Source organism: Littorina saxatilis, linkage group LG9 (assembly GCF_037325665.1).
Source record: "Littorina saxatilis isolate snail1 linkage group LG9, US_GU_Lsax_2.0, whole genome shotgun sequence".
NCBI classification, from domain to species: Eukaryota; Metazoa; Mollusca; class Gastropoda; order Littorinimorpha; family Littorinidae; genus Littorina; species Littorina saxatilis.
Genome location: NC_090253.1, coordinates 15,220,992 through 15,240,181, shown reverse-complemented (window position 1 = coordinate 15,240,181; position 19,190 = coordinate 15,220,992). Strand labels below are relative to the sequence as shown.

Genomic DNA, 19,190 nt, shown 5'->3' with positions numbered 1-19,190 from the left:
CTGATTTGGCCTATATGGTCCGCTGGACCCAAAAAGCAACATCTATCATATCACTTATCAAATGGCAAAGTGTTCAATCAAAACAGGTTAGTTCACGGATGACAAGATAGATTCCAAACTATTCATCGGAATGATTTAAACTTTTGCAGAAATGTTTTAATTTTAGACATTCTGATAGATATTTTGTTTGAGAGGATAATCTCTAACAGACTATAAGAAAACAAATTGAAAAGATACACATTTTCCAGTATTCATAAATGTTGTACCCACAAAGTCAACATTTGTAGATTACTTGTTTTTTGTTTTTTTAGCTTATCCTCTCAAGTCGCGGCTAGCTGCAACCTACCCGCGAGCTTGCCACGACCTGGTCGCGACTAGCTGCGATGTCCTAGACCCCTCCTACAAGTATGTTGCGACTTAGTCGCGGATAGCCGCGATGTCCTAGTGCACTTGCCACAAGCTTCCCGCGAGCTTCCTGCTATGTGCCTATGATTAGTCAATTCTTAACCAGGTTTGAAATTAAAAATTCATTCACTGAAGTGGTGGTACATATGCAGCTAGCAGGTATGTCAGTTGAGAACTGCATGACTTTGCTAATTCCATACACTATTTTAATGCTTCAACTACTTTGACATTTGTCAGGGGTTTATTTTGTCTTTTTCATACCTTGATCGATTAAACTAACATCTTTCATGCGCACTACATTTCTTGTTGATAGAATATTTTTTTCAGTACCTGATCATGATTATTATTATTTTAGGATGGAGCAGCTAGTTAGATTCTAATTTAACATCCCTGTATTTCAACAGTTCAGACCTGTAAACTTTTTTGTTATTAAATTACTACAGACCAGAACTTAACCTTAGACTTTACAGCGAAAAATCATCATTAATGCTCCAGAAATTTGCAAATATTTTTTCAAAATGCAGAGACCTGCATGCACATACCTTCATCCGGGGCTAGCTATTTCAATATGGCTGACTGAGGGAAAGCACTCTGCTCACTATATTTGGACAATGTCATGGCCCTAAGGTCGCGGCTAGCTGTAATGTTGTTGGGAAGCTTGCGCCAAGGTCGCAACTAACAGCCATGTAATCGCGCCAAAGTCGCAGCTACCTGCGATGTTGTTGCGAGACTAACTTTGAGCAGCTAACTTTGATGTTGTTGCGAGGCTCGCAGCGACCCGCGATGTTGTCGTGAGGCTTGCACCAAGGGTGCAGCTACCCGCGATGTTGTCGCGAGACTCACGCCAAGGTTGCAGCTATCTGCAATGTTGTCGCGAGGCTTGCGCCAAGGTTGTGGGTAGCTGCGACCTTGTTGTGAGGCTCGTGCCAACATCGTGGGTAGTCGTGACCATCTGCGACTAGTTGCCGTGATGTGTTTAGATCGCTGCGACCTCGCAGCGACATTGCAGCAACTTTTCATTGCTGTAAGGGATATATATCTCTGAAACTATTTAACATTATTAATTAATTGAGACTTCATGTAATCTCCGATCACCATACAATTGCACAACTTTTGAAAAATATCTTTTAACACAAACGAAGTAATTTGAACTACTCAGTCGGGATGATGTGTGTTGCGGACGACCCATATGGAATTCCGTAAGGAATTTTACCCTGTGTATTCTAACTGGGATGGTGTAGGTCATGTACGACCCATACTAATTACTAATACTATGCAAAGAGACGGCAAAACTCCTAATTGGATGGCGTGGGTAGTGTACGACCCATACTTTTTACTTTTAATCCTCCTTTGGAAAGTATGGATTGTACACGACCCACATCATCAGGACTGTGTAGTCCAAAGCGTGATTCTTTTAAGAACTAGGCAGATGCGTTTGAGGGCAGAATGTTTTGATGAGGCAAGTCTATTGTAAAACAAATTATATGACTGAAAAGGGCATGTATTGATTGCCCTTATTCAAAAAGCTGTTTGAGTTCACATGAGGTAGTGTGTATACAGTGATTCCTACAACACAGGCACCCCCAAAAATCAAATTTGAAAAATCAAGGTTCCTGCGTTAAAATCGACAAAAAATCAGAGCAATCAAATGTGTATCTGAAACAGTCAATTTTGTTACTATGCCATGCTGAGCGGTGTATGTGTTAATTCTCTCAGTAGGTATATGTGGTAATCCTCTCAGCAGGCATAAAAGGCAGTTTTTGAAGCCGTTTTAGCGGGTAATGAAACAAAACAATACATTTGAATTTCTGCAATTTTTAACGCATTGCCTTCAAATATTTGGTGATTCGTGCTAACACATGTCATGGATTAGAAAAGACAACATTAAACAGGTTTGCAATTGTGAGGTGTTAACCGGTATTTTTACCGACAATTATCAAATAAATTAATTAAGCAACAAATCAGATGTACCGAATTACCGTAAAGTATCTTGTAAGCGCCCAGTATCGAGTAAGCGCCCACCCCCCACTTTTAGTCCAAAACCGTGCATAGGGTATAGTACCTTGTAAGCGCCCACCCCCCACTTTACACCATTGAAATCAGGGGAAATATAAATTCCGCACTTGATCTGCTAGTTTTGTGAATGATTTCCCTTTCTTGTAAACCCTATCACGTGTGTCTGCACGCCTTGGATCTAAACGCCTGCAAGTCAATGATTACAAGATGCCGCGGATCAAATCGTACACCGTTGCATTTAAGCTGTCAGCTCTTGACTATTTTGATAATAACGCCAATGGAAATGTGTCGCAAACAGCAAGTGAGTTTGGGGTAGATAGAAAAAGGATACGAGAATGGCGAGAGAATCGCAATACCCTTTTACGTCACCAGGCGGGAAAGGAAAAGAAGAAGCGAAAGTTACATGGCGGTCGAGACGTCAGATCAGAAGAGGTAGATGAAGGTGTGTTAGAATATCTTGATCAAGAGCGGGCGGAAGGGCGTGTCGTCCGCAACAAAGATTTGCAAAGAGGAGCCTTAGAACTGGCTGGTGGACTGGACATAGACGAATTTGTTGCATCACCTATGTGGCTGAAGCGTTGTAAACAAAGGCATGCTGTCTCCACTCGGCGAGGTACCAATACCAACCAGACGTACCCCTTGTTCAAGGTAAACAGAGACACAGTGCGGCCGACAGCGGCACCTCTGCAGACAAGAAAAGGATGCGACGACATTCGTCTCCCCAAGCTCTTCTAATGACAATACGAACAAGAAAAACAATGGAAGATGAAGAAAGAAAGAAGATATGATTATGAAGTGATCAAAGATCACATTTCTTACTGAAAACTGCTCATGCATAGGGTGTAGTACCTAGTAAGCGCCCACCCCCTACTTTGGGTCGGAATTGGTGCACAGGGGGGGGGGGGGGGGGGGGGGTGGGCGCTTACAAGGTACTTTACGGTACAAACAAAATGTCAAGTCATTTGAGACGTTAGTACTGCTGTTATGCGACATGTTAAAAAGAATTAAAAAAAATAACGATGTACCTTTTCCAAAGAAAACAGAATTTGTTTTAAATATGCAGGCTTTAAACAAACATTAAAGCTTCAAATTACACTGAAATGTAATTCATAATCAACGACGGCTGCTCAGATCACTTGTTCAAACGCGTACAAACATTCTTGGGAAATGCTCTCTCAAAAGCCCTGCTCAGCAGCTAGCAGTTAAATGTTCAGCAGTGAGCTTGATGTGGGCTATTTGTGCTCAGCGCTGTGAAAATAGTCCACTTCTTAAAGATTACTTTCGCTGTGAAATCCTCATACCATCCATGTCTGATAAAATATGTACATGAAATTTGAGTATTTGGCTTATCTGTTATTTGAAGTTGAAGATAGCATCAAATTAAATTTGTTTGATGAGTCAGCTTAGACCAACCGACTATTTTAAGGACTCTTTCTGGCATGTCAAATAAAAGCAAACCTAATCTCTTGAATGACTTGATGTACTTAACGACATGTCTTAGCATAAATTACCGGACGTTTGAAGGCAATGCATTGAGAAATTTATTGTGCTGGATTTCTTCTGATTACCCACTAAAATGGCCCCAGAAACCGCATTTTACGGCTTCTCAGAAGAATTACATACCGTTCATCATGCCATTACGCCATTGTAGACCAGATATGTAAACTAAACTGACTGTTTGGATGCATATTTAATTGTTCTTTCTAATAACTTGCACAACAGGTTTCCTTTCAGCAGTTTTGATTGTATGTCGATTTTAACGCGTTAAACTTGATTTTGCGAATTTGATTTTTTGGGATGCTAGTCTTGTAGGTTCTACTTTATAAACAGTACCTCGTGTAAACTAAATCTGTTTTCTAAATAACATAGGACAATGAATGGCCTTTTCAGTCTTATAATTGGTTTAACAATAAATGGCCTCATCAAAATGATCTGACCTCAAACGCGTTTGCTTAGTTTGTTGTTGTTGACAGGTAGTATAGAAATAGAATATGAACGTTGGACATCTTTTAACTGCTAATTAATATTGACAAAACCACTGTATACTTCTGTGTCTGCAGACTGTTCCTAGCATAATTAATGTAAATGCTTAAAAAATTCCTTTAACCATTTTAAATATAAAATTTGTTGTTTTGTGCAAGGGAGGTTACACAGTGGCCACTACATACAGTGTTGGTAGTTGGCCCCTGAGCAAGCGTCAGCATCAGTGTTTGTAGTTGGCCCCTGAGCAAGCGTCAACATCAGTGTTGGTAGTTGGCCCCTGAGCAAGCGTCAGTATCAGTGTTGGTAGTTGGCCCCTGAGCAAGCGTCAACATCAGTGTTGGTAGTTGACCCGTGAGCAAGCGTCAGTATCAGTGTTGGTAGTTGGCCCCTCAGAGAGTATCAGGGTCAGTGTTGGTAGTTGGCCCCTCTGCGAGTGTCAGCATCAGCGTTGGTAGTTGGCCCCTCAGCGAGTGTCAGCATCAGCGTTGGTAGTTGGCCCCTCAGCGAGTGTCAGCATCAGCGTTGGTAGTTGGCCCCTCAGCGATTGTCAGCATCAGCGTTGGTAGTTGGCCCCTCAGGGTGTGTCAGCCTCAGTGTTGGTAGTCGACCCCTCAGCGAGTGTCAGCCTCAGTGTTGGTAGTTGACCCCTCAGCGAGTATCACCATCAGTGTTGGTAGTCGACCCCTCAGCGAGTATCACCATCAGTGTTGGTAGTTGGCCCCTCAGCGAGTGTCAGCCTCAGTGTTGGTAGTCGACCCCTCAGCGAGTATCACCATCAGTGTTGGTAGTTGGCCCCTCAATGAGTGTCAGCATCAGTGTGTGGGTAGAGGTCCTTAAACAAGGAACAGCAACATAAGAGCAGAAGGTTTCTTGTATTAAATGTTAGCAACAGAGCAGTTTCACCACATAATGATCTTACAAGAAAAAGAGAAGACAGTGAGTAATTCTAATACTTGCTCTTATTCATACTACACTTAGCAAACCATTTTATCTGTACAAATTGTGTACTTTAAAAAAAAAATCACTCCCGAATCATTTTGTACAAACTTTCCAAGCCATTAAAGGCACTTCACTTGGAAATGTGGCACACTCTTCCGCTGCTCAAAAAAGGATGCCCCAAAAATTGACCCGAAAAAACACAAGGTACCATTTAAAAATGAACTCAAGTTCAGGATAGACACAATAATAATAATAATGAAAATAGAACATTTATATAGCGCTTCTTCACAGCTCGAAGCGCTTTGGCAACGTTTACATACGTGGAGAAGAACATCAATTATCTGTCCAGAACAGGGTGTCTTCTTTGGTTAACTTTTGTACTTTGTGTTCTGCCATTACTGCTGATGCACGTGTCAATCGCTTCAACAGTAAAAAACACGAGGTCTTGCGTTAATTTAGAGGGGTTAAACAATTAAAAGAAAGCTCTGTATATCAGCAATGACTCAGTCCTTTAAAATGAATCAGACAAGGCTAACAATTCAGGAAATGGAACAAACCAACTGAATTACAAATTAGCACAATTTCTTGAAATCCCCTAGAGCATGTTCTGTTCTCCTCACAATCTATGCCCCCCCTCTCCCAAACAAAAAAATACCCCCCCCCCCCCCCCCCCACGTTAACAGCGTAAATACATGTTTTTAGTACTAGTAAATTACTAGTTATTGTCACTTAAGAATCAGTTTTGTTGATATCAAGGAGTAGTAAAATTTAAAGTCAAAGATAAAAGTTTAAAAAAGAAGTCAAACACTGAAACAGCATTCTTCTTACTCACTGTCCAGTTTTTGTGTGTGTGTGTGAGAACAATACGTTTTGACACATCTCTTTCAATGTGTATGCATACTACTACTATGTGATCCCAGAACGCCTCTTCTTTTGTTTTCCAAATGTTCTACAGAATTGTCAATGACTGAATGAGTATCATATTACAAGCATAACATATTTACCTGAAATGATGTCCAGTCTTTTCTTGCACACCACGTTCACTAAGACTTATGCTTTCATTGGCATTCCTCATTGTCTCTGCCCTTGCTTTGGTAACTGTATGTTAGTGTCCACGGGTAGAAGATGACACTGCAGGAGAGCATGGTGGTGCCAGACGATGCAGACGGTGATGAAGTTTATTCTCTGGTGATACAAGAAAGAAAATTATGAGTGTTTGCTGAATGCTGTTTGCTTGTATGCATTTACAATTACCAGGTGAATACGCTGCACAGATCTGCAGTGCAGATGATACTAAGACAACACTGTCAGCACAGCTACCAAGTCAAACTTACAACGAGCACAGTCAGTATATCTGATTAACAATAACAACCCATTTAAGTTTCAAACATGCCTTTTCTGCTCTAATGTTTTCTCTCTCATGCAAGCTGTTTTATAACCTTGACATTTTCTGCAACAACATTCCCAAACACAATCTGAAAAGTAGCATGCCTTGAAAGGAACATTTGATCAATTATGCTTTAGATCTATTCCAAACCTTACCTTTTTTCATCATGACAGGAAACAATGCTGACGTGTCTTGCTGACGTGTCTAGTTCACGTGTTGAGTTAACCTGCTTGGAGCACTGCTGTAGATATAGGGTGTGACTGAGTATTCAGGGTGTCAAGATGTAGCCAATGTCACCGTATATGAACAAGCCCAGAGGTGCTTGGATTGCAGGACACACCCAACTCTCATTTAAAATCATGGTACCCTTTTCACACCCTGGCCATAGAACAACACGACACACGGTCCAAAGATGTTCGTCACCAACTACTTCAATGCCTGTAGAAGCCGTCACGGCGTGGCATCCTTCCTTGTTGATATTATACTCGTGCTGTTTTGTTTCGTTGACTGACTGATAGACTGTTGTTCGAAAATGTGTGTAAACAGCACCACAAACACGCCGAAAAAGTACAAGCTATCTGGAATTGCTCACGAGTACGTGTGGTTAGCTGCTTCCTGTCGGGTTCACACTCGTCGTGCAAGGCAGAATATACATTCGGTGAATGCAGCGAAGACTCGTTTCCTTGCTGATGTAGAATATGTCGCCGTGCATGGACTGACAGACATCAATCACGCAGAAAACGGTGCAATCATAGTCTTCGCGGGTGCTTGTAAGTGCTAAACTGCATACCGTCCACACTCTTGTCAACATATTTCAAACAGGAGTCCATGCTTTGACAAATGAAAGCGTGCGGCACTCTCCTTATCGTCTTGGGCATTCCGCGGATCCGTGCGGTGACGAAAATGTGTTGATGGCGCATGTTATATCGCAAAATGATGCACGAGTCGAGTCGACTCACAGTCTCATTTACGGCCGCCATTTTTAGGATTAAAATTATCTCCCTTGCAAGTTGGGGCGCTTCTGTCTGCTCTTACCTAACTTAGGGCTGGGGGGGGGGCTGTCCTAACATAAGAGCGACATAGGAGCGCTCTTTGGCCAAAGAGCGGTCCGTGAAACGCACCTATCTTAACTTTGCTCTTAACCCCATCTTGACCCCTTAAGAGCTCCTAAGTTAGGATAAGAGCGGTATATGAAACCGGCCCCTGCAGTCTTGGTGGGAGCAAAACAACGTATGCATTACATTTTGGAACATTGGAGAAAACAGTGAGTCTTTTTTATATTTAGTCAAGTTTTGACTAAATATTTTAACATCGAGGGGGAATCGAAACGAGGGTCGTGGTGTATGTGTGTGTGTGTGTGTGTATGTGTGTGTGTGTGCGTGCGTGTAGAGCGATTCAGACCAAACTACTGGACCGATCTTTATGAAATTTGACATGAGAGTTCCTGGGATTGATATCCCCATACGTTTTTTTCATTTTTTGGATGTCTTTGATGACGTCATATTCGGCTTTTCGTGAAAGTTGAGGCGGCACTGTCACGCCCTCATTTTTCAACCAAATTGGTTGAAATTTTAGTCAAGTAATCTTCGACGAAGCCCGGGGTTCGGTATTGCATTTCAGCTTGGTGGCTTAAAAATTAATTAATGACTTTGGTCATTAAAAATCTGAAAATTGTAAAAAAAAATAAAAATTTATAAAACGATCCAAATTTACGTTTATCTTATTCTCCATCATTTGCTGATTCCAAAAACATATAAATATGTTATATTCGGATTAAAAACAAGCTCTGAAAATTAAATATATAAAAATTATTATCAAATTTTTTTTTCGAAATCAATTTAAAAACACTTTCATCTTATTCCTTGTCGGTTCCTGATTCCAAAAATATATAGATATGATATGTTTCGATTAAAAACACGCTCAGAAAGTTAAAACCAAGAGAGGTACAGAAAAGCGTGCTATGCAGCATAGCGTAACCACTACCCCGCTCGCGCGCTCTTCTTGTCAATTTCACTGCCTATGCCGTGAGCGGTGGACCACGAGTATACGGTCTTGCTGCGTTGCATTGCGTTCAGTTTCATTCTGTGAGTTCGACAGCTACTTGACTAAATATTGTATTTTCGCCTTACGCGACTTGTTTGTTTGTTTGTTTGCTTAACTCATTCGCTGCGCGTCGGAACTGGAATTCCGACACCTGTGTTTAGCGTTGGCTGCGTGCCGGCACTTGAGTTCCGACGGATATCACGAATTTTTAACGGTGTAAACGGTCCTGCTGACCAAGGGAAACAACCCCTGCAATGAACTTCTATCTGTCTACAGTGGTACCATTCACTGTAAACAGTTCCTTCCCTTAAATTGTTGGGATTAATAAAAATTTTGTTGACGGTGTGCGACCCACGTGTTTTGACTTTTCCAAGATGGCGGATCGTTCTGCTGAGACGTAGTAACTTGAAAAGAGTGCTAGAACGTGTTATTCAGTACGGTTCTGATCTTGACCTCAGTGATGATGATAGTGGAGATGATATTTTAGATTCTGGTGACGATTTTGTGCCAATGGACGATCATTTGGGTGATGATTCGGGCAATGCAAGTGTCGATCATGACATTGTGTATGATGAACCCATGACGTAGAAAGTTTTTTTGTTTTGCTTCAAATTGGATATTTTGCGTGGATATGAAGACAACAAAAGGTATGTACTTTCAAATGTTTCATATATTTTCTAAAAGAGTAAGTTTCAAACTTTGCAAAAACATAAGGTATGTAAGGTTATCTTGTGTTGTTGATTTTTAATATTTTTTTCAAAATGGCTCTAAATTGCGCGTTGGCAGGGAACACAGGGGAAATTTAGCTGCGCAGCGAATGACCACGAAGGGCCATATCAGGGCGGAACAGTGAGTCACGGGTGACGCAATATCTACACGTACACGTACAGTGCCCTATTTCTTACAGGTGAGAATAGGCGAGATTGGCGAGTGGGGCGAGGAAGTATCGTTTTTTGGGAACATCTCGCCGCGAGTGACGCTAGCCGACGCTAGCCGACGCTATGTAGCTTTGGGCTTGCTCGCTTGGTGAGAAAACATGGCGGCCACGCAGCTGCCCATCCGATTGCCTGTCCATGTTTTTTTTACCGACCAGTGCAGACGACCTTTTCGGAATCAACCAATGGTGTATAATTCTTGCGTAGCTAGCCATTAAACCGTTTCATGACAATCTCGCCTCCTAGCTTCGCGAGCGGCTAGCCGAAAGAATATCTCGCCTGAAAGAAACAGGTCTTTTCTACACGTTCGACAATCTACTGTTGAACACTATTGTTTATGAGATTGCACATCCGACGGCCCTTCGAGGTTCGTCTGGATGGGAACAGCACGGAAATGCACCAGTGGCATTACGCCATTCCTAATCGTACCATGTCGAGCCCCAACTCTGCCCGCAGCGCCTAATGTAACCGAATGTTGGAGCGCAAAGTGACAATCACCTTTGGAGGCGAAGTCCAATCAAACAGGATTGAGAATTTCAGAGTTATTTTCTTAGCCCTATGAAAAACTGTTACAGTCGGACCCGCTTATAAGGAGCTCGGTTATAAGGAACCTGTTTTATAAGGAGACAAAAAAATCCCCGAATTACATTGTTCTTTGTTATGACTTACGAAAACTCGCTTAGAAGGAGCTCTGTTATAAGATACCTCTCTTATTAGGAGTGAAAAATTTGGCCCCAAACCGGCCCTGAGTCCGATTATAAGGAGTGCCGATAGCACCGGCTTCAAAGTCTGGGAGACTTTCTCCGCCCACACCCATCACTCGGAGAGAAACCGATGATGGTCTTGGTCACCAATCTTTTCACCTCAACTGTTGCGAGCTGGTTCTAGTGTGCTTGCAGCAGACCCAGCACAGCACAGATCCACTTCTGGAATCTTACGCTAAATGTGTCTCAGGACACACATTTTGTAGTCCTGGCATCCTGAAAGGCAGAGGCCCCAACCTACAGGTTTGCTTCCATACCAAAAACGCCTCCAGACACGGGAACTTGGGAGCAGAGGCAACAGCTCTGCTTGAACCTCAGAAACCAAATGTGCCTCCAGACACACAGATCCCTTAGACGGCCGAGGCTGTGGCCTCTAAGGTTCTCTTGTACCAAATCGCCTCCTGACTCTGCATCAGATTGCTTGCGCTGGCATCTGCTTACATAGACCCACATTAAGTCACCACCGAGTGGTAGACACAGACGACATTTGGTAGCAATGACTGCCAGCTTCAAGGTAATGCGTACCCCTAGCGCGGCTCTGCTTGGGTGGGAATGTTCTGAACAAAACACTATGTGTTACTCCATACCTCCCGCCCTCTATGGAACTTCTTGACCCCAACATATTGGGTGGGGAGTTTGCCCAGTCGGTAGAGGCGCTGGCTATAAAACCGGTTGTCACTTTCAGCGTGGGTTCAACCCCCAAGTTCGGCGCGGGATGTGTGTCCCAGAGTCAACTTTGTGCAGACTCTCCTCGGTGTCCGAACACCCCCGTGTGCACGCATGCGCACGATAAAGGTCCCAGGGTCACAGCGAAAGCCTCAGGCCTTGGAAACACGAATACATGCATGCAAAAATATGAAGGTTTTGAAGGGGCTGTTATCGTGTTGTTTTTCAGTATCACTGTCTCAAGTTCCCTTTGACTGAATGGAGACCAGGGCTTGTCTTGTTGTGTTTGTTGTCCTGTTGTGTCACTGTGCTATGAACAAAACTTTTGTTACCACCGCAACAAACTCATCGCTGGCGTTTCATTTTCAGAGAGGAAGATTTTCTTCTTCTTGAGCGTTCAGGGGCCCCGCGGTCATTCCGCTAGACTCAGATGAGTTTTACTTGTGTGGCATTATTTACCTGCCACAAGGGCAGTCCCAAGCTGTCTTCTAAGTACTGTTATAGTGGTTTGAAAACCAAACGAAGTTGAAGGGAGACAGAAATAAACAAAGAAAAAATGGTCGAAGAAACAAAACAGAGAGGAACAAATTACTGTTGTTCTATAGACATGAGCCTAAAGGGGCATTGATTTTCAATCCGCTGTGCGAGAGAGAGAGAGAGAGAGAGAGAGAGAGAGAGAGAGAGAGAGAGAGAGAGAGAGAGAGAGAGAGAGAGAGAGAGAGAGAGAGAGAGAGAGAAGAAGAAAAAGAATTGCTAATACTGACGCTGAAAATGCAAAAGCCCGCTTATAAGGTAGTTGGGCTTGGGTTACTCCTTATATCCGAGAGCTCTGTTATAAGGAACCTCGGTTATAAGGAGTAAAACATTTGGTCCCCGAGCGCTCCTTATAAACGGGCCCGACTGTATAGCCCAATGAAAACATTGTAAATTAAGACATCTCCGTTTGCCTTAATATCTCAGTAGAAAAGCTGATTCCCCGAAAAAAATGTTTTTATTTTTAAAAAGAAGACAAAAAAAGAAGAAAAACGTTTTTTGGTTTTTTTTAAATACAAAACATTGAAAGGAATAGTGATGACGTGGCCGGATTTGTTTGTCAGCTCCCATAACACATCCAGGAACTTGGATCAATAAACTAGATTAAAACGAAAAACTGTGTGTATCAAAATAATATGTTCTGAAATGACAACGGCTAGCACGGCATTACTATACATAACATAAACTGACAGGACTTTCTCAAATGATTCTAATGTCAGCCAATAACACACTTCGCTGGGGGAGGTGGGGGTGACGGGGGTGGGGAGGGGGGGTGGGAGGGGGGATGAGGGGGATGGGGGGGCTCAGTCGTGGCCAAATGACGCAGGCCTATCACCCGCCCCGTCCCCCCCCCCCCCCCCATTTCTGAGTTGAATCTCCATGTAGCTGCAGCAAAATTAGTTTAGTGTCACTGTGGGAAAAGGAGCGAGGTCAAGTGATTCAATGGTTGATGGGCAACAACAGCCTCTTGAACATCACCTCCGAATGTCGACAACTACTATATGGAATGAGAAACTGCGAAGAGGGCCAAGGGGGGGAGGGGGGGGATAACCACGGTCTAACGGCAAGAAAAGACACCGCACAGCAACAACTTCAGCTTCTCGCTCAAGTGCTGGCTCTCATTCTTCTTCTTCTTGTCGATCACACGTCTGTACTGTCAGCACGGACAGCGAGACAAATGATGCTGTCTTCTCCAGGTCCTTCTTTCCTCTGTACAGCTCGGAGCGGAGGGGGACTGTAGTTGGCCACATGGTTTTCCTTAGGCTTTCAAAGATGGGGCATCTCTGGAGGATGTGGTCTGTGGTTTGATGCTCAAGACCACAGCTGTAAGTAGCAGAGGGAACCAGCTTCATCTTTAAAAACATGTGGGCATTCAGGCGGATGTGTCCAGTGCGGAGTCGTATCAACACGACTTGCTCGTCTCGTGTAAGGAGATGGTAGTCATCCTTCTGCTTCTGGGGCCTAAACGCCGCCTTAATGCGGGGTTTCTTCTCCCTGAAGCTCTCATTCTGAGTTGAAGCTTCGTAGCGCTACCGCCAGACAATGAAAAACAACTCCAGAATGTACAATGAGTTTGGCTTGGGGAAGGGCGTGGAGTCATTGGACTGTCTGACGACGACAGCAGACGCCGCACAGCAATATCTTCAGCTTCACCTTCAAGTGCTGGCTCTCATTCTGATTTGAAGCCTCTTAAAGCTACCACCAGACAATGGAGAAAAACACACATACACACCAGGATGTACAAGAAGTTTGGTTGGGGGGAGGGCGTATGGGTGTTGTACTAACGACGACAGCAAACGCCACACAGCAACCCCTTGAAGTGCTGGCTCTGAGTTGAAGCCTCGTGCAGCTACTGTTAGAGAATGAAAAAATGTCAGAATGAAAAGGAGCTTTGGTGGTGGGGGAAGGGGAAGGTGGGTTGGGATCATTTCACTGACTAACGACGACAGCTAACGGCGCACAGCAATCTCTTCAGCTCCTCTCTGAAGCGACGGCCGCTGACGCAGTAGAGGACGAAGTTGACGGCGTGGTTGGTGTACATGAGGTTGTCGACGAAGGCGTGTGTCAGCCTGGCCCGGGCCCGCTCGGCGTTGGTGTCCGGCAGCCAGTAGTAGCGCTTGACCAGCAGCACGATGGCCACGGGGGAGGTCAGCAAGAGGAAGGTGAAGGACACCATCAGCAGCATGACCGTGATGTTGGTGTTGGTCACCACTTTCTTGGTGGACGATGAGCAAGAGTCCGTGAACTGCCTGCTGAACTTTATGGACACCCTCAGCTGCCTGATGATGAGAACGTTGAGCAGGAGCAGGGACAGGCACGGGATGAAGCTGTAGATAGACGCGTCGATCCACGTGTAGATCTTCTTCATGAAGAAGTCCACGTCGGGGTCAGGGTACCAGCACTTCAGCGGGTCTTCGGGACTCCTGGTGGCTCCTAACCGCTTGGTGAAGAAGATCTGAAAGTTCAGGCCGAATGTGAACAACCCCACGATGGTGATCGCCTTCACGGCTGAGCTCGGAGTGCAGATACTCTGAGCCTTCAGCGGGAACCTGACCACGATGAAGCGATCTACCGTCATGGCGAGGAGCAGCAGGACGTCGAAGTGGATGGCGAAGTAGAAGAGAAAGTTGTGGAAGCCGCAGGTCCAGTCGTTGTGCATGTAGAACTGGGTGTGACCAAGGTAGCCCCTGATGAGCACGCACAAGTCTAAGACGAGGATGACGCAGTCCAGGACAGCAATGGCGGCCATATAGACACAGGTGGAGGTGGCGCGGAGACTGGAGAAGACCAGGGTGACGAAACACAAGACGTTGCCCACAACGCCCACCGCCACTACAAGGGGAATGTAGATCCTGGACGACACAACAAAGACATACAGTTATACAGTTATACAGACATACAGTTATACAGACATACAGTTATACAGACATACAGTTATAGCGCAAGACCTACAGTTATACAGTTATACAGACATACAGTTATAGCGCAAGACATACAGTTATACAGACATACAGTTATACAGACATACAGTTATACAGACATACAATTATAGCGCAAGGCATAAAGTACAGAAATATAAGCAGTTTTAGACTGACAACGGGAGAAGACCAGGGTGACAAAACACAGAATGTTACCCCACACACCCACAGCCACCACAAGCGGAATGTAGACCCTTGGAGACATAACAAGAAACGACAATATCATACCGAAATAGAAGCAATTTTAGGCTTAAGAGTACAACCAAGCCAGGGTGATGAAACAGAACACGTTTCTCAGCACACCACCAAGCACCACCAAGTGAAAGTATATTCCGACGACATAATGTTTCCATATTACGACGCAACGGCAGTGGCGGCAGCGACAAGAAGGCTGGCGGCGAGCGAGTTTTAGTGTTCGTGTTTCCATTAAAAGCAGCACAGCAGGCGGATTCATTGATGTTTCTTTCTTCTGTCTCTGAATTTACGAATGAATATTGCACACAACAGAAAGCGGACGAGAAATATAAACTTGAAATAGATTTAAAAAATCATTACCCTTATGGTCCGTATTCGAATCGATGGCGTGGAGCAAAAAAACCAGTCGCACACGTGCAAAACACAAGTGCACGTGCGAGTTGCATCCCGTGAACGCAATAGAAGAAGATTCGTCACGGCATGTCAATCAAAAAATACTTCATCCTATCAAAACACTATAAAACAGTTTCTAAAAGAAATCGTGAACACAGTGCCATTCAAAATAAAAAGAATTGTCAGTAAGTACTGGTGTCACATGACTGATGTGAACCAGTTGATTGGCTAATGGCGATGCGCTAAAACTGTTAGCGCACTCCAAGAGTGCGCTAACTTTTCCACAGAGCGTATTCTTCCGCCCTTTGCCTAAGCGAGACTGTACTCTCATCCTCAGAATTAATTAATGACATGTAGCTTATATTCTCCACAATACCAAAATGACCATAAATTTCCTGCTTCTCAATTTAAAGCAGAAGTGGGTTTTTTTCTGACAGATTGCATGTGCCCGTGCCACAGTTGCCACTGATCTAAAAATAGAACCGGCTGTCTCTAATTTTTCAGTTTCAACTTGCGAAGATTCTTCTCATAATTATGCCGTGCTAGTGGCATGTAGCTTATTATTCACATTACGAAATGATGAGTTAGTATACAATTCCCAGTAGCTAACAGAAAACACAAGTGTTATTCCGATAACGTACCAACTAGATCAGCATTTGTAATATACGTAGCAGACTACACTGAAATACGACTGCATCAGTTCAGTAAATGAATGGTTTCCGAATTATTATTTCAAGGCAAGAACAATCGGAATCGAAAACGTGTAGGGTTTAGAACGTTCTTACCATATATAAGACTTATTACCAGCCTGCCTCATGCGTGCAGACTCAGTGCAACGTGACGAGCAATTTTTGTTTTTGAAATGAGACTGCAGACGCAGTGGTTCGATTGCCATAGCCTAGCAGACGACATAAACCCCGCTCAGCAAATTAACATGTTGGGCAAATGTGAACGATAAAACGATGGGGATATAATACGTGTAGGGTTCAGAGCATTCTTACCGTTCATATTTAGTACCAGACTCCCCGATGAGTGAAGATACCACACGAGAAACATGCCACATTTATCTTGAAAATGTGCTAACCGTCGACCTTGGGGTTAGCCAATTCAAGGGGAGTCACTCTACACAGTCAATTCGTCGAAGCTCGACTGGAGGTTTTGAATCGCAAATAACTAAGAACACAGTCCTTTCTCCGAGTTCAAATGAGGTCTCTCTGAAAGATCATCACTGTTTAGCTTAACGCTACACTGGGATTTACCAACAGAAATTAAAACAAGAGTTTGCGTGTGACGAAAGCACGATAGACTTGAGACACCCCACACAAAAGTAGATCTTCCACGACCTGACCACACAGTTATGCCTATTCAAATGCGCGTTGCAAAATGTGCGTGTTGTATCTTCTTCAGTTTTTCTCTGGCGGTACCGACAATATCGTTATTGAAACAATACCAGTGCACTAAGGGATTTATAGAGCAAATCTCGAAAATAATTATTGAACTCAGCGCTATGCGCTTCGTTCAATAATGTATTTTCTCGATTTGCTCTATAAATCCCTTAGTGCACTGGGATGTCTCAATAACTTAAAGAATTCCATCTATGTCATCAATTCAGCCAATATTATTTTTGTAACCCTCAATACGTAACATTTCGTACCTGTCAATCAAAATCGCGGCTTTCACTTCCGTGAATTCCTCGTAAGGTTTCTCCGTCGTGGTGGTGACGTCACTCGTGACGTCATTTTCCGTGCTGATGACGGAATGATGTTGGCCACTGTCGGTCACGAGGGAGAAGAGGTGGGTAGAAAAACCGAACACTGATGACGTCACTGTGTCCCCGGGCAGCATAGTTTCCATCCTAATGACGTAGTCAGAAACGGTCAACTTCTTGTAGTCTGATGTGTTTGATCTAAGTGTTTGTTATTGCTAAGGTTTTATTTCAGTTTGTGCGATGGCGAAAATAAGTCGAACTACAGACAAGGAAACAAACAACTCAAACACTACAACAAGTGATTCAATAAAAACATCCCAACCATCCGAAAACACGCACATGCCAACGAACGAACGAATGAAGAGACAAAGGAACAAACGAGCGATCGTCCTCAAGAACAAGTAAAAGATGGTTAATTATTTTTTTTAACGAACGGATAAAGGAACGTAAAAAACAAACACACAAACAAACAACCGAACAAAATCAACAACAGACACACAAACAAACCGACAAACAATCAAATACACACACAAACAATCAAACCAAACCTCAGTTCAAGGAAGACTACATTCAATGTTTGACCCGGGTAGGGCAGAATTAATATAATCTGCACAGTTTCAGCGGCACAGACGACGCACTGCATATTATTGATGCTGCGATAGCGATTATGACGAGTACTTGGCCTGTTTTCCTTTCACGCAACGTGTAGCGGGCTGGGATAATCTGCAGTGCGTCGTCTGTCCTGCTGAAGTTACATATGTGAGCGCCAGGCCTTACGAGTCTTAAAAGCTCGGATTGCGCGAACTAAAGTGAATGTGGTTCAATCACATGCATAAACTGTAAATAATTAGAGGTTTCGTTCTACGTTGTAACAGACCCTCCTCTATCTCATTTCTAACTCCCATCATTTCTCGTCGCTCGACATCTTTTTGTGTGTAAGTTTTGTTTTTACACCCCCGGTATAGGGGTGTGTATAGGTTTCGGTCGATGTGTTTGTGTGTTTGTGTTCGCATATAGATCTCAAGAATGAACGGACCGATCGTCACCAAACTTGGTGAACAGGTTCTATACATTCCTGAGACGGTCCTTACAAAAATTGGGACCAGTCAAACACACGGTTAGGGAGTTATTGGTGGATTAAGATTCTACAAGGACTTATAGAGAAACATATTAATGGTCAAAGGGAAATAACCTTCTCAGTTGGTGGCAGTGAGAATGGGTGCAGTGAGAATGGTTATTTCCCTTTGACCAACGGGGGTGTTTTTCCTACCTCAGAGGAATTTCTTGTTCTTTTTAACCTTTGCCGTGCTTCCTGGGTTCACCTGTACCCAGAGACACACTAAAATCATTGTAACTCTGGAACCATTAAAGGTATCGTTTTGAAATTTTAAGTATCTCTCACACACCTAATTTGCTCTCTGTCTGCACATTTTTAGTGTGTACATGACAAAACATCAGAATTAATTGATTATGATAATTTACATAAACACTACCGATGGCGCGGGTTCACACATACCCATACTTTTAAAGAGTAGTTGTGATTGTAACTATCCCTCTGCCGACGGCGCGGGTTCTGCTACACCCATAATTACCAAAGCGGCGGAACAGTGTCTGTCTGCCTGTTTGTCTCCAAGAGACTGTCTGTCTCTCTGTTTGTCTGTCCGTATCTCTCTGTCTGTATGTCTGTTGTCAGTTGCTCTGTCTGTCTGTCTGTCTATCCGTCTATCCGACTGTCTGACTGTCTGTCTATCTGACTGTCTGTCTCTGTCTCTCTCTCTCTCTGTCTCTCTCTCTGTCTGTCTCTCTCTCTGTCTGTCTCTCTTAGTCTCTCTCTCTCTCTTTCTTAGTCTCTCTCTCTTTCTTTCTTAGTCTCTCTCTCTCTTAGTCTCTCTCTCTCTTTCTTAGTCTCTCTCTTTCTTAGTCTCTCTCTCTCTTAGTCTCTCTCTCTTTCTTAGTCTCTCTTTCTCTCTCTCTTTCTTAGTCTCTCTCTCTCTCTCTTTCTTAGTCTCTCTCTCTCTTTTTTAGTCTCTCTCTCTCTCTTTCTTAGTCTCTCTCTCTCTCTTTCTTAGTCTCTCTCTCTCTCTTTCTTAGTCTCTCTCTCTCTCTCTAGCTCTTTCTTAGTCTCTCTCTCTTTCTTAGTCTCTCTCTCTCTCTTTCTTAGTCTCTCTCTCTTTTTTAGTCTCTCTCTCTCTCTTTCTTAGTCTCTCTCTCTCTTTCTTAGTCTCTCTCTCTCTCTTTCTTAGT

General features: G+C 43.5%; 1 protein-coding gene and 1 long non-coding RNA gene across 2 annotated transcripts; both read right to left on the bottom strand.

Annotated features, from left to right (window-relative positions):
- Positions 1–3,320: 3,320 nt before the first annotated feature.
- Positions 3,321–7,731, bottom strand: LOC138975375 (uncharacterized). Its single transcript, XR_011458633.1, has 3 exons — positions 6,886–7,731; positions 6,348–6,528; positions 3,321–5,236 (listed from the first exon to the last, which is right to left on the bottom strand). It is a non-coding gene; the product is annotated as an uncharacterized lncRNA (long non-coding RNA).
- Positions 7,732–13,567: 5,836 nt separating this feature from the next.
- LOC138977106 (probable G-protein coupled receptor B0563.6) lies at positions 13,568–17,092 on the bottom strand. The gene is made up of 2 exons (XM_070350015.1): positions 16,893–17,092; positions 13,568–14,524 (listed from the first exon to the last, which is right to left on the bottom strand). The coding sequence occupies exons 1-2, from the start codon at positions 17,090–17,092 to the stop codon at positions 13,609–13,611; spliced, it is 1,116 nt and encodes a 371-aa protein (XP_070206116.1). The 3' UTR covers positions 13,568–13,608.
- Positions 17,093–19,190: the final 2,098 nt, after the last annotated feature.